This window comes from Neltuma alba, unplaced genomic scaffold, assembly GCF_004799145.2.
Source record: "Neltuma alba isolate B1F8T4 unplaced genomic scaffold, ASM479914v2 tig00003964_pilon, whole genome shotgun sequence".
In the NCBI taxonomy this organism is placed as follows: Eukaryota; Viridiplantae; Streptophyta; class Magnoliopsida; order Fabales; family Fabaceae; genus Neltuma; species Neltuma alba.
Window position 1 is genome coordinate 1,354 of NW_021633496.1, and position 16,409 is coordinate 17,762.

Below are 16,409 nucleotides of genomic sequence, written 5' to 3' on the forward strand. Positions count from 1 at the left end.
TTAAAATTATTGTTTTCAAGACTATTGAAACCATATTTCAAAAATGTGTCCCATTATTGATTGGTTGTTAACTAAAGAAGTAAGAGACATAAGATTTTATTAGTTGTATAGAGCATAGAGTATATTAGATAGTACTAGGATGGTTCTCTTTGCAGAATTAACATGTAGGTTCCAATCCCTTTGACTTCTACTCTTGTGCCATTTTAATCAAGAGCCATTTGCTTTTTTGACATCCAATGAAAATCAGTGAAAGCTTTGCTTTTGTGGTCTATTATCCTTAAGTCTATAATTTATAAAGGATTAGATTTAGCTTTGAGAATAGTACCAGATGCACATGCAAAATGTGAGGAGATCTTGTGCATTTTTGCTACTCATAGTGATTCTTGTCAAGGTGCATTGTTTCTCAACAAGAATTGTACTTTACCTTTATTAGGTCTAGTCTCTTTGTAGGCCTATTACCTTTATTATAGTTAGGTTTAGAGGATAAATCCTCTACCTCTATAGTTAAGAACATATGGCTAGTGGATTTTCCAACATCTAACATTTTAGTCTCAAGCCTAATGTAGCGAACCACATCATTAAAGGTTACAATCTTTTATTATGAGTAAGGTTTATATTTATGTGCTCCCACTCACCAGGAGAATTCTTTTGATAGCATGTATTTGCTGTGTATTGGAAAGAACATGCCCGTTTGGCTCATTTTTTAGTCTTATTTGACATTTTACCTCATGTATTGTGTTTATAGATGTGTTAGGTCTTATGAGGGTTAAACATTCATTAAGTTCTTTGTGACAAGAGTGTCAACATTTGACATAGCCTATGTTGTATTACTCGAATTGGCATGTTATGCCGTCATACTTTGTACTAAGTATAGTGATTTTTTCTCTTCAGATAGCCATAAGCTTCCTATTTCGTTTGAAGTGTTTCAGCTTTCTAGTATTGAAGAATGGTTGGTAAGATATCCATGACGTCTTATTTCTCATGAATAAAAGAGATTTAGCAGCATCTCAAACCGTTGTTATCTCTTATTGAGCTTGACTCATTAGCAAAGGTCAGTCATATGAACTTGATGATCATAACTTGGTCACATAGATAATTATACATTAGGGAATACAATTTGTTCTTGTTCAAGTGAGATAAGGATTACTTAGATGACAAATTCACTAGTTTTGTGTTCAAGAGTCAACTATGTTGGCTCCCATCCCACTCGTGTTAGTTAGCTCATCACTTTCTTTAACCGTAATCTTACTTAAAGACATTTCCCTTCTTGGATTTCTAGGCATCACAGTCCAGTAACTCCCACTCAATTAAAGCAATTATAAGAAAAATAATAACCCAGTATTTTATCATAATTGCATGAATGCTCATAACCAAAAATAATTTATTTAACTTAACTCTAGGGAGGAAATTTAACACAAAATTCAACTAAAAAGAACATTTTAATGTCTAAGCAATATCTTATTATTGTTTCATTAAGAGTGGGATTGACTCACTTATATCACATTAATATTGGCATAGTACTTAGTATCTACTTTATTGGATGTGTTGTGTTTTGCAGCATACCTCCCACTTGTTTTTGTTAAGATGATAGCCTTGCACCTTTTATGGTTACACCCCTTATCACAATACTTGTGAAAAGGGGTGATGTTCCTTTCAATCTCGATCTCTTCAATGTGTTTGAAGGTTTGTGAGGACTTATTAACTTTATTTAATAAGTTTGTCTTATTTAGATTGCTGTAAAATTAATTTTTATTTCCTATCTCTCTAAGTTTTGAGTGTATGTTGTGAAAAATAGACATGTGTAAATCACTTTTAATTATGAAAAACTTTTCAGTATAAATATTAGCTTTTTATCTCATTTTAGAAAAATCTCTTAAGCTATCTAAAATCAATTATGAATTTAAATTCAACTATAAAGGTTTTAGGTGTTTTCTGCATGTAGAATGACTTTATCCTACTTTAAGATAGGTCCAAACTTGCTTCAAATATAGGCCAATTGCATATTAAATGAAGCTCTTGAATTTAAGAATTTTTAAGGACAAACCACATTTTAATCGGAGGTCCCATGTACCCACAAGCACTTTTTAGAAGGTTTTGAAAACAAAAATTCAAGAAAAACAGAAAAAATATTTATTTTGACCATTGGACCTAGAAGTGGACCCTACTTACCACTAAAGAAAGTGAGAGGAAAAGTTTTTTTTTTTTAAATTTTAAAAAAAGTCAAACTTCAACCATTGATTGGTCAACAGTCAACAGTTGACTGTTGACTAGTCAAAGGCATTGCAAATGACGTTAGCGATGAAGTCATTGTCTTCAACCTCTAATTGGGTTGGGCTCGACCTAACTGGAGCTTTGGCGGGTCTGTTTGACTTGCCAACTTCGAATGTCCACATCTTCCTCATTTTAATTCTGTTTTTCATGTTCTTGGTATCATTGGTTTATAGTGAGGCCAAATCAATTCCTTTCTACGAGTGCAATGCCAAATGTTTCGTTGAAAGTTGAAACTTGATTACTTGAAAGTATGCAGTACGCACCATTGAAAATTTTAGTATCTAAAATAAAAAAACAATATTTTTTAGTTTAAATTATTTATATTGATACAAATAAAAATAATAATACTTAAAATAAGATATAAATCTTTAACATTATATTACCTCCTATTTTTAATATAAAAATTAGTTGGGAGTTTGGATTTGATTCTAAATATGACTTTCATTAGAGCTGGTAAAGTGGGTTAGCAGTGCGGAAATGGGCTAGCTCGCAGCGGTGCAGGCCAAAAGTGATGTGGGTTGAAGTAGTATGCACCTTGTCAGGTTGGCAAAATGTTAACTCGAGCTCACCAAGGCAGGTCTGCCTAAATATTTTTTTAAATAAAAAGCTGTTATTATTATTATAATAATTATTATTAGTTGAGTTTAGTTTAAAGTGTTAAAATTAGACTTGAAGTGTTGAATTTGAGGAGCAGGTTGTAATAAAATAATATGAGAATTAATTTAATTTAAATAACACATTTTTTATATAACAGTAGTGGTTTGAAGATATTTTAGAAAAACTAACACATTTTTTATGAATAATTAATTTAACTGGTTTTTTTATCCAAGTTAATTACGTAAATCTTTTATGCATATATATAAGTAATACATGTTTATTTAATCTTATAAAGGCTTGTATAATAATGCAACAAATAGATGGAAAATAAAAGATGGATGATACTCTTTATATAACTATACACACATATATAAAGTGATTAATTACATATGCAATAATATAAATGAGGCATGCAATGTCCATATGAAATTTGAGAGGTCAAAATCCTCCAACTATATTATATAACATATTGGGAGTTATATGGGGAAAAAAAGGCAACCTGGGGCAAAGTAGGCCCAAAGCTGTGTTTGCAGGCTGAGCCTGTATTATCGACCCTAAATTTCATCCACTTGCTCTTCATTTTTTCTTAAAATATTCCAATTGAATGTAAAGGATTTTCACCAAGAAATAATTTCAATAATCTAATTTTAAGAAAATTAACACACATTTGCGATAAATAACCAATTTAATTAATTTTTTTATTTTCAAATTAGTTATCTAACTCTCATATTAAAGACTAAAAGTAGTACATAATTGTTTTATTCCACTCCATTACATCAGGGTCTAAAATTAATTTTTCATATCATAAAAAAATTGAAATATTATAATCAAGTTAAATTTATATTCCATCCGGTAATATAAGCTAAATTTTATTAGAGGGGCTTATTTTTAATAAGATAACATTCACTTTTATTTAATTATTTAATGAGTTTTTTTTTCAATTTTATCCTCATACATTCTCTTTCCTCTTTAATTTATTTATTGTGCTATGTTTTACTTATTTTCTTTATTAATAAGGGCATGTCTGGAAAAAAAATACATGATTTACATATTTATTGTTTCAAACTTATTTTAATTAATTTCTTGATAAACATAAATGTATAAAGTTTAGTTTATATTTTGAATCGGAGGAGGAAGTATTTCATTCTCTATTTATAAAAAATGTCATAAAAACCTTTTCTACTCAAATAAAAAAAGTATTAATTAAATAATCAAAAGCTTTGTAGAATTAATATAATATTCCTAAAATAAAGGAGAACCAGAACAAGAAACAAATCTGAAAATGATACATTTTCACTCATCTCATTGTCGTGGAACTACCGACCAGTCCTCTGCCGCCATATGCAAACGTACTCACTCACGTCATTCGCCCACCGTGATATTCATTTCTGTGTGAATTTCAGTCCTATTTATACCCCAACTGAATCGTCGTCTCTTTTCATATGGTCAGAATTCGAAGGCCAATAACTTTGCTGAGGAAAAACTATACTTGTAGTTTTGTGTAGAAATGGCTGCTGAAGCTCCCGTTATTCCTCTTTTAACACCTTACAAGATGGGCAATTTCTGTCTATCGCATAGGTATTAACGCTTCCTACTCATTCCTTCCATTTTTCTGCCGTTAGCTTATGTGGATCAAGTGTTTGTTAGAAATCCCAGATGAACAGTGCACGGGTCATGATGAAAATCTTACCTTGAAGTCACAAATTTTGGAATTTGTTCTGCAACTTTAAAAGAACAATTTTCTTCATGCCCATATATATGCTATTGCGCACTATGAAAAATCACTTGCATACATGATTAGTGCAGTGTACCGGAATAGGGATATCTCTTGCGTTGCATTTAGTGCATGCGCACTTAATGGCTGACCAGAATCGGAACTGGGCTCACTGGTCAATATATAGCTTAGGAGAATTGCCCCTGTGATTGGTCGTATCGGATTAATTTAACTATTAGTTGAACATTCAGTGGTTTTTTATTTGAAATTTCATTGTCTTTTGCTATCCAGAGTTGTTTTGGCTCCACTGACTAGACAGAGATCTTATAATAATGTTCCTCAGCCCCATGCTATCTTATATTACTCTCAGCGAACTTCCAAAGGGGGTCTTCTGATAGCTGAAGCTACTGGTGTTTCTGACACTGCTCAAGGGTAATTTGTGCCCTTCATAATTCGTTATCATAATTTTATGCCTGTTTGCTAGGAAGTTCACAAATTTTTTTCACCCTTTCAATGTAAAGGTATCCTCAAACACCAGGTATTTGGACAAAAGAGCAAGTGGAAGCATGGAAACCCATTGTGGATGCTGTTCACGCTAAAGGTGGAATATTCTTTTGTCAGATTTGGCACGTTGGAAGGGTTTCAAATTCAGGTATTTGCTTGCTAAATTTATCTGCTGCTCTGGGAAAAGTAGCTACAAAATTATCTGTCTTTTGAATTGAATGTCTTATAGAGAATTTCAGAATGTTTCAGTGTATTATGGCTGAGAATGGCCTAAAATATGTTATATGTCAATTAGTTCAACACACCCGTTGGGAGTGGTTATATTGTAAGCCTTCTATTGTCACCTTCTCTACTCCTACCTGTTGTTTAAGTCTATGGGTTTTCACCATAACAAGTATGGTTTTCAGTTTTTACTCTAGATCGGTTTCCAGAATGCATAATTATAAATGCGCCATTACTGCAAGAATTTGTTAATCAAGATAAAACCTGAATGATCAAGATATTATGCATGCTCAGTGGAAAAACAGTTCAAGGAAATAATAAAAAATGGAAAAAGGTAATATCTCTAAGGATAAAACCTGAATTTGGTTGAAGTGTAATATCTCTAAGGATCTTTGCTTTTTATGCACACACATATTTTCTATGACATCAATCAAATCAGTTCTAGCAAGGTACTATCCTTCAAGAACCTGTTAACTCCTCCCAATGTGCAGAGTAAATTAATAAATAAAAAATGGAAAAAGGGGGAACATTAAAAAAAAAAAAAAAAAAAAACGTTTCTGTCGAGTTTTCTATTGCAGTGAAAAGCTTTATGATAGTACTCCCTCTATGAAGGAAAGAATGCTTCATAAACAATTAAGTTGCATCTCTTTATGGAAATTGAAAATGATGCTGTATATGTGGTTTCTTCCTCCAACATGTTGAAATATGAATGATTCATGGGTGATACCCATAGGCAGGAAATACATTAGGCTCTCTAATTTGCACCTCCATTCTGCTACGATATTTCTATTCTTTCCCCATCTTCATTGTCCTACGACTTGAATAAATGTGCTATCTGATGTTTGTAGATCCAGTATCTCTCCATCTTATATAGTTTTCAAACAGATTATCAACCAAATGGGCAGGCCCCAATATCTTGTACAGATAAGGGACTTGCTCCGCAAATTCGGGCTAATGGAATTGATGTAGCACAATTTACACCACCAAGGAGGCTGAGGACAGATGAAATTCCTCAAATTGTCAATGACTTCAGACTCGCTGCAAGGAATGCTATGGAAGCTGGTACTTCCACTCACTTTAGTGTGATAAGTCACAAGCATAATCCATATAAGTATTTGGTAGAATGGCAAGTTACTTCAAATAACTTTCTTAATACTGGATCGCTCCTTAGACCAATGAAGGCATAGATTTGTGGTTTTATTGATTTGACCATAGTTGAATTAGTTATAATTAATTTCGTATTTTTAATTTTATATGTACAGATATTATATTAAAAAGTTAAAAAAATTATTTTCTTAACGTTTACTAGTTCTTGACCAACTTTTATCAATTTTGACTAGTTTGTGACTTGTTTTATGTTTTTGTTGCAATTTTCAACTAGACTGGTGTTGGAAGCATTTTAGACCAAATCAGGATCTTGATTGCCAATTGACATATGAACTATTCCAATATTATTCCCAATTTGGTTTTACAAATTATTCAATTTCTTCTTTTAATGCATTCCTTCAAGTTATAAATAGCAGGATTACATATCACTATGGTCCTTCTAGTGTCACTAGAGGTTCAATTTGGTCCCTCTAATTGAGAAGCAGTTGATGTTGCATTCCTATTTGTTGCAGCTGAGAAGCAAAACAGGGGAGGAAGATAAAAAAGGAAGAAACTTTAGAGAGATCAATTTTACCCACATACCACCTTTTTACGTCTACATCCAATATTTAATGTCAAACCTAAGAATTTATTAACACATGCCAAATCTAACATTTTTCAGAAGTGATGTAATGGTTATGGTAGTATGGGTATGAAATTTTTATCTATATGGATGCAACAAGTTTAAGAAGATAATGCTTGTCCAATTGTAGGTTTTGATGGGGTTGAGATTCATGGTGCCCATGGTTACCTTCTTGACCAGTTTATGAAAGATCAGGTTAATGATCGAACAGATGAATATGGCGGATCACTAGAGAACCGTTGTCGATTTCCCTTGGAGGTCGTTAAAGCTGTGTCAGATGAGATAGGACCTGAGCGAGTTGGAATTAGATTATCACCTTTTGCGAATTATTCTGAATGTGTAGACTCCAATCCTGAAGAACTTGGCCTATACATGGCAAATGCTCTGAACAAATATGGTATTCTGTATTGCCACATGGTAGAGCCGAGGATGAAGACTGTTGGAGAAAAGGTTGAGAGCCCTCATAGTCTTGTGCCAATGAGAAAGGCCTTCAATGGCACGTTCATCGTTGCTGGGGCTATGACCGCAAAGAGGGCAACAATGCAGTGGCTGAGAACCGGGCAGATCTTGTCGCATATGGTCGCTGGTTCTTGTCCAATCCTGATTTGCCCAAGAGATTTGAGCTTGATGCTCCTCTCAACAAGTACAACAGAGACACATTTTATATTCCTGATCCAGTTGTTGGATATACAGACTATCCATTTCTAGATGGAAGTTTTCAAGTCTGATTGCTGAAGGGTGTGTTTTTGATCCCTGCTCTTCTTTACTGCTTTGTACTTGAACATTCCAATTTCAATAGTAACCTTCGTTTGTCAACAAGATTCATTAGGCAACTGTTATGTACTTGTTTGTGTCCTGCTATTTCTGTGGTTTATAGCGCTATTTCTGTGGTTTATAGCCGCCAATGGATAACAAAATTTTTGTAACTGGTGATGGATGCTTAAAGATTCCATAATTTGGCTTCCACTTTTAGCTGTGGCTTTTTGCCCATGCAAGTTGTTGTCTCTCTACCATACTAAATTAAATTATCATCGTTTGTTATTAGACATTTACTCTACATTTTAGCAAATTATGATTCGGACAGTGTATCTACTTCACCATTTTTTTAAATAAACAATGAAATAGCAAATTGAGCTGAAAAATCAGTGGTTAATATTTTTTGTCATGAATCATGGGTTTGAAGCCTGACTGAGATATACATATCTTCTCCTCCTCCTCCTCCCTTTTTTTTTTTTTTTCCTTTTGGATTTCTTTTTTGCTTGCACATATGCATGAGAAGACTAAATTAAGCATTGAAATTAAACATTACGGAAATTCACAGGAACAATTTGGATCCATTACTCTTAATTTTAGATGATATGGTCTGTATGCCGGAATATGGCTAAAAGATGCTTTGACTTCAATGATATTGACAAGTAAGATGATCCACAAATTTGGTTTTTTTGGTCTGAAATTTTTTGTTTACCATGAGAAAGATTATCGACAAAAGGGAAGACACACAAAATGGTTTAAATGCCTCTCATTTTTCGTTTCTAGATCATTGAGGGCAGAAAAGTAATTGCATCTTCCCCCAATAAGATCCTTTAAGACTTCTAACTTATTTGCAACTTAACTAGGATCTTTTATCAGTTACTTTTTTTTGGATCTTATTACAATGTCTCCTTAAACTTTTAAAACAGGTAATTAAAGTTAGGTCACACTCTTGATTTCTTAAAATTTTTTTTTTATATAATGTTAATTGTTATGAAATTAACCGACAACGAAATTATATTAGGAAAGAGATATCAACAAGAAAATAAGAGAATGATATTGTATTTCTTTTGCTTCACTTCCATCCCAATACAATAGCATGCCCTATTTATAGGCATAGTCTGACACGTAAGTTACATTTGTACTTAAATAAATAGTGAATAATAAACCACATGAATGTGAGTGGGGGTGAGTTACAAGATTAAAGGCATAATGGAGAAGTAATGGAGTAGTGGAAGATTAATGTCTAGTGGAAATAGTGGGAGTTGATGAAGTTGAATAGGAAAAGGAGATGGACGTTCACATGTTATAATATTCATAACATTAATATTATTAATTTTTTCACATTGTTAATGATATTTCAAATATTTAGTTGTTACTATCATTTTAAAATTAAATTTTATATAATGGTTTGATTTATTGATTTTGGACAATAATTTTTTTAATTAAATTTTAAAAAGTTGTATTAATTTGGACTTTAATAATGATTTGATTTATATTATATGTGTTGATATTTTAAAACTATATATATATTTGATAAAAGAGTATTTTTATACTTATACAACTTGTTATTCTATAATTTGAATTAGAAATTTAAGAGTTTCAATAATAATGTATCTTAAACTAAAGTAAAATAATAATCATATTGCAAAATTTAAAAGTGAAATTTTTATGAAAAAAAACTGGATATTTTTATTACTATAAAAGAGCATACTTGTAAAAAAACGTAATTGATGATAATCATAACAAAGTTTTAAAAATTTGATAATATTATTTGTCTATTGTATATTTGTACTGTTGATGAAAATTTTGGATGCAGTCTTGTTGATGGATGTTTAAATATAATGATGTTTTGTGTTTGTAAGTTATTTTATTCATTTATGCCTTTTAGTAGTAATTTCATTGCTTTATTTTCATTTTTTTTATAAAACATGTAAAAAATATCAAAAATTGCTTTTTTTTTTTAATGGGCTGAAAGTCCCTGCAGGCTGACCCTGAGCCTATCAGCTTAAGAGCCAGGCCTAATAAAATGGGATATTCCTAAAATTTCGGCTCTACAGGACTTGTTCATATTCCCAATACTAATGATTCTGGTGGTATTAGTACTAAGATTTCTATCTATATGCTTGAGCTTGAAAATGTAACTTGATGCAACAAGTTTAAGAAGATAATGCTCATCCAATTGTAGGTTTTGATGGGGTTGAGACTCCTTGGATACCTTCTTGACTAGTTTATGAAAGATCAGGTTAATGATCGAACAGATGAATTGACGGATCATTAGAGAACTGGTATCGATTTCTTTTGGAAATTGTCGAAGTTGTCTTAAATAAGATAGGGCCTGAGCGAGTTGGAATTAGATTATCACCTTTTGTCAATTATTGTGAATGTGGAGAGTCCAATCCTGAAGAAATCGGCCTTTACATGGCAAATACTCTGAACAAATATGGTATTCTATACTGCCATATGGTAGAGCTAAGGATGAAGACCGTAGAAGAAAGAGTTGAGAGCCCTCATAGTCTTGTGCCAATGAGAAGGGCCTTCAATGGCACATTCATTGTTGCTGGAGGCCATGACCGCGAAGACGGAAACAATGCAGTGGTTAAGAACTAGGCAGATCTTGTGGCTTATGGTCGCTGGTTTTGTCCAAGAGGTTTGAGCTTGATGCTCCTTTCAACAAGTATAACAGAGACACATTTTATATTTCTAATCTTGTAATCGGATGTACTACTACGCATTTTTAGATGGAAGTTCTTAAGCATAAAAAAAAGTAGAAAACATAAAATTTATATGAAATTATATTATTTATAAATAAAAATAGTGTGGTTGTATTTATTGTGAGGCCAAATCAATTCCTTTGTACTCTTTTGGTTCTTAATATAAGAATTATTTAACTAATTTAATTAGATTAAAAAAGTTAGGTAAGTTAGTTAATTATAAGAAATATGACTTTTTTTTTAAAACACCATAGTCATCTTTCTTAATATCCTTCTTCTCTATTCTATTTGATTATAATTGAGAGAGTATCCATACGGATAATTTAAAAAAATTAATAAATATGAGAAATAATTTTTATATTTAGGATTAAAATCAACTCAACAATTATGTTCTATATTAAGTACCGGTGGAGTACAATGCAATGCCCAATGTATAATTGAAACTTGATTACTTGAAAGCATGCGGTATGCACCGTTAAAAGCTTTAGCATCTAAAATTAAAAAAAAAAATGTTTTTAGTTTAAATTATTTAAATTAATAAAAATATATAATATTGATGCAAATAAAAATAATAATACTTGAAATCAGATATAAATCTTTAACATTATACTACTTTCTATCTTTAATATAGAAGCTAGTTGAGAGATTGGTTTAGTCATAAATATAATACTTTAATTCACTTTATCTTTTATATTTTTCTAAAATATTTTTATTGATTTTAAGAGGTTTTCATCAAAAAATAATTCTAATCATCTAATGTACATGATTGAAAAGATAGTTTAGCTAAATTGATACACATTTATGACCAATAATCAGTTTAACTAAATTTTTTAATATCTTTAAATTAGTTATCTAACTACTATATTAAGAACCGGATGTAGTACATAATTTTTTTGATTCGGCTCCATTATATTAGGGTCTAAAAATTAATTTTTCATATAATCGCAAAAAAATGAATGTTATGATCAAGTTAAATTTATATTTCATTCTCCATTAGTAAAAAATGTCACAAAAACATTTTTCACTCAGATAAAAAAAATTATTACTTAAATAATCTAAAGTTTTGTAGAATTAATATAATATTCCTAAAATAAAGGAGAACCATTCGATTTATAATGAGGGTATCAAACCAGAAACAAGATCCAAGTCTGCAAACAACACATTTTCACTCATCTTGTTGTCGTGGAACTGCCGACCGGGCCTCTGCCGTATGAAAACGTACTCACTCACGTGTCACGTCATCCGCCAGTCCTGATACTCATTTTTCTGTTTGAATTTCAGGCCCGTTTGAAATTATTTTAGGAAAATTTTTAAATAAAAACTCTTAATATATAAAATTGTGATTCGGAATTTTAAATTTGGTAAATAATAAATAAAGACCCGATCTCACTTTTGTAAATATAAAATCATGGTGAAATGTCTAAAATATCTCTTATCCAAATGACAAATCGGCTATGAAAAATGATAAATTCACTTAAGCAAATGACAATTTCAGTAAACTAAATCACAATTTAGCTGAGAGTATGTTAAATGACAAGTTGACTATAAGAAATGATAAATTCATTTTAGCGAGTGACAACTTCAGTAAAACAAATCACAATTTGGATTAAGGGCATTTTAGATATTTCACCTGCATTTTATATTTACAAAAGTAAAACCCAGTTCTTATTTGTTATTTTTTAAATTTAGAGTCTCAAATTACAATTTTATATTTTGAGGGTTTTGTTTACAATTTTTCCAATATTTTATAAGTAGTCTTTAGAATTTATAAGTATTTTTTATCGTTATCCCAAACATCCTTTATCTGTTCTATCCATACGCAGTTGAATCGTAGTCTATTTTCATATCGTCAGAATTAGAAGGCCAATAACTTTGCTGAGAAAAAACGATACTTGTAGTTTTGTGTAGAAATGGCTGCTGAAGTTCCCCTTATTCCTCTTTTAACACCTTACAAGATGGGCAATTTCAGTCTATCACATAGGTATTTATACTTCCTACTAATTCCTTTCATTTTTCTACTATAAAATGTGGATCAAGTGTTTGTCAGAAATCCTAGATGAACAGTAGCACGGGTCATGATGTAAATCTTACTTTGAAGTCACAAATTTTGTAATTTGTTCTGCAAATTTACAAGAGATAATTTTCCTCATGTCCGAATATTCTATTGCGCATGAAAAATCACTTGCATATATGATTAGTGCAGTGTACTGGAATAGGGATATCTCTTACGTTGCACTTAGTGCAGACCAGAATCGGAACTGGGCTCACTGGTCAATATTTGGCTCAGGAGAATTGCCCCTGTGGTTGGTCATATCGGATTACTTTAGCTATCAGTTGAACATTCAGTGTTTTTTTATTTGAAATTTCGTTGTCTTTTGCTATCCAGAGTTGTTTTGGCTCCACTGACTAGACAGAGATCTTATAATAATGTTCCTCAGCCCCATGCTATCTTATATTACTCTCAGCGAACTTCCCAAGGGGGTCTTCTGATAGCTGAAGCTACTGGTGTTTCTGACACTGCTCAATGGTAATTTGTGCCTCCATAATCCGTTATAATAATTTTATGCCTGTTTGCGAGGAAGTTCACAAATTGTTTTTACCCTTTCAATGTAAAGGTATCCTCAAACGCCAGGGATTTGGACAAAAGAGCAAGTGGAAGCATGGAAACCCATTGTGGATGCCGTTCATGCTAAAGGTGGTATATTCTTTTGTCAGATTTGGCACGTTGGAAGGGTTTCAAATCCAGGTATTTTCTTGCTAAGTTTATCTTCTGCTCTGGGAAAAGTAGCTACGAAATTTTGTCTTTTCAATTGAATGTAGTAAAGAGAATTTCAGAATGTTCCAGTGTATTATGGCTGAGAAAGGCCTAAAGTACGCTATATGTCAATTAGATCAACACACTCGTTTGGAATGATTGTATTTATACCTCGTACTGCCTTCTTCTCTACTATCTGTTGTTCAAGTCTATGTACTTTTTTTCCCCCCCCATAACAAGTATGGTTTTTCGGTTTTCACTTGACATCGGCTTCCAGAATGCAAAATTATAAATGTGCCATTACTTCAAGAATTTGGTAATTAAGAGAAAGCCTGAATGGTCGAGATATTATGCGTGCTCAGTGACAAAACAGTTCATGGATATATTGTTGGTTGAAGTGTAATGTTTTAAAGGATCTTTGCTTTCCACACGCACACGCATTTGCTATGACATCAATGAAATCAGTTCTACCAAAGTGCTATCCTTGAAGAACCTGTTTACTCCTCCCAATGTGCAAAGTAAATTAATCAATAAGAAAAGGAAAAACGTGAAAAACTTTTCTGTCAAGTTTTCTGTTGCAGTGAAGAGCTTTATAATGGTACTCGATCGCTCTATCAAGGAAAGAATGCTTCATAAACAATTAAGCTACATCTCTTCATGGAAAATTGGAAACGATGCTATATATGTGGTTTCTTCCTCCAACATGTGAAATATGGAATGAGTCATGGGTGATATCCATAGGCAAGAAATGCATTAGGCTCTCTAATTTGCACCTCCATTCTGCTATGATATTTCTATTCTCTCTGCATCTTCAATTTTCTAGGACTTGAATAAATATGGCATCTGATGGTTGTAGCTCCAGTGCCTCTCCATCTCATACAGTTCTTGACCAGGTTATCAACCAAGTAGGCAGGCCCCAATATCTTGTACAGACAGGGGACTTGCTCCGCAAATTGGGGTTAGTGGAGTTGATGCAGCAAAATTTACACCGCCAAGGAGGCTGAGGACAGATGAAATTCCTCAAATTGTCAATGATTTCAGACTCGCTGCAAGGAATGCTATGGAAGCTGGTACCTCCACTCACTTTAATGTGACAAGTCAAAACCATAATCCATATGAGTAATTGGTAGAATGGCAAGTTACTTCAAATAACTTTCTTAATATCGGATCACTTGTTAGACCAATAAAAGCATAGATTTGTGGTTTTATTGATTTGACCATAGTTAAATTAGTTATAATTAATTTAGTATTTTTAACTTTATATGTACAGATATTATATAAAAAGGTTAAAAAAAATTATGTTTTAACGTTTACTAGTTCTTGACCAACTTTTATCAATTTTTATTAGTTTGTCACTTGTTTTATGTTTTTGTTGCAATTTTCAACTAGATTGGTGTTGGAAGCATTTTAGGCCAAAGCTGAATCTGGTTTGCCAATTCACATATGAACTATGCCAATATTGTCCCCAATTTGGTTTTACAAATTATTCAATTTCTCCTTTAAATGCATTCCTTCAAGTTATAAATAACAGGATTAAATATCACTATGGTCCTTCTAGCGTCACTAAAGGGTCAATTTGGCCCCTCTAATTGAGAAGCAGGTGATGTTGCATTCCTATTTGTTGCAGCTGAGAAGCGAAACAGGGGAGGAAGATAAGAAAGGAAGAAACTTTAGAGGGAGATCAATTTTACCCCTATACCACCTTTTTACGTCAAAATCCAATATTTAAAGTCAAACCTAACAATTTATGAACACATGCCAAATCTATCATTCTTCAGAAGTGATGTAATGGTTATAGTGGTATTGGTGCTAGATTTTTATATATATGCTTGACTATGTAATTGGATGCAACAAGTTTGAGAATATAATGCTTGTCCAATTGTAGGTTTTGATGGTGTTGTCCAATTGTAGGTTTTGATGGGGTTGAGATTCATGGTGCCCATGGTTACCTTCTTGACCAGTTTATGAAAGATCAGGTTAATGATCGAACAGATGAATATGGCGGATCACTAGAGAACCGTTGTCGATTTCCCTTGGAGGTCGTTAAAGCCTTGTCAAATGAGATAGGACCTGAACGAGTTGGAATTAGATTATCACCTTTTGCCGATTATTTTGAATGTGAAGACTCCAATCCTGAAAAACTTGGCCTATACATGGCAAGTGCTCTGAACAAATATGGTATTCTGTATTGCCACATGGTAGAGCCAAGGATGAAGACTGTTGGAGAAAATGTTGAGGGCCCTCATAGTCTCGTGCCAATGAGAAAGGCCTTCAATGGCACATTCATCGTTGCTGGAGGCTACGACCGCAAAGAGGGCAACAATGCAGTGGCTGAGAACCGGGCAGATCTTGTCGCATATGGTCGCTGGTTCTTGTCCAATCCAGATTTACCCAAGAGATTTGAGCTTGATGCTCCCCTCAACACGTACAACAGAGACACATTTTATATTCCTGATCCAGTTGTTGGATATACAGACTACCCATTTCTAGATGGAAGTTCTCAAGTCTAATTGCTGAAGGGTGTGTTTTTGATCCCTGCTATTCTTTACTGCTCTGTACTTGAACATTCCAATTTCAATAGTGACTGTTCGTATGTCAACAAAATTCATTAGGCAACTGTTATGTACTTGTTTGTGCCCTCTTATTTCTGTGGTTTATAGCCACCAATGGATAACAAAATGTCTGTAACTGCTGATGGATTCTTAAAGATTCCATAGTTTGGCTTCCACTTTTAGCTATGGAGTTTTGTCCGTACAGGTTGTTGTCTCTCTACCATGCTAATTTAATTTATTATTGTTTGCTATTAGACGTTTACTCTACATTTTAGCACATTATAATTCGGACAGTGGATCTAATTCGCCTTTTTTTATTTAAAAAAAAACAATAAAATAGCAAATTGAGCTCAAAAATCATAGGTTAACATTTTTTGTCATGAATCATGAGTTTAAAGCCTGACTGAGATACACATATCTTCTCCTCCTCCTCCTTCTTTTCCCTTTAAATTTCTTTTTTGCTTGCGCGTATGCTTAAGAAAACTAAATTAAACACTGAAATCAGATGAAATTACGAAATACTTTATGGAAATTCACAAGAATAATTGAGATCCATTGCTCTTAACCTTATAAAACTTTCTCTCATTTTAGATGATACGGT

At 32.6% G+C, this 16,409-nt stretch overlaps 1 protein-coding gene and 1 pseudogene across 1 annotated transcript; both read left to right on the forward strand.

Annotated features, from left to right (window-relative positions):
• Window positions 1–4,314: 4,314 nt before the first annotated feature.
• On the forward strand, window positions 4,315–8,032 carry LOC114743151 (putative 12-oxophytodienoate reductase 11; annotated as a pseudogene).
• Window positions 8,033–12,360: 4,328 nt separating this feature from the next.
• LOC114743152 (12-oxophytodienoate reductase 2-like) lies at window positions 12,361–16,010 on the forward strand. Its single transcript, XM_028931347.1, has 5 exons — window positions 12,361–12,482; window positions 12,888–13,028; window positions 13,117–13,247; window positions 14,150–14,326; window positions 15,168–16,010. The coding sequence occupies exons 1-5, from the start codon at window positions 12,412–12,414 to the stop codon at window positions 15,764–15,766; spliced, it is 1,119 nt and encodes a 372-aa protein (XP_028787180.1). The 5' UTR covers window positions 12,361–12,411; the 3' UTR covers window positions 15,767–16,010.
• The last annotated feature ends 399 nt before the right edge of the window (window positions 16,011–16,409 follow it).

Coding starts and splice junctions, on each gene's coding strand:
- LOC114743152 (XM_028931347.1), top strand. CDS start 12,412: ATGGCTGCTGAAGTTCCCCTTATTCCTCTTTTAACACCTTACAAGATG. Junction 12,483..12,887: donor AATTTCAGTCTATCACATAG/GTATTTATACTT, acceptor TTTGCTATCCAG/AGTTGTTTTGGCTCCACTGA. Junction 14,327..15,167: donor AAGGAATGCTATGGAAGCTG/GTACCTCCACTC, acceptor GTCCAATTGTAG/GTTTTGATGGGGTTGAGATT.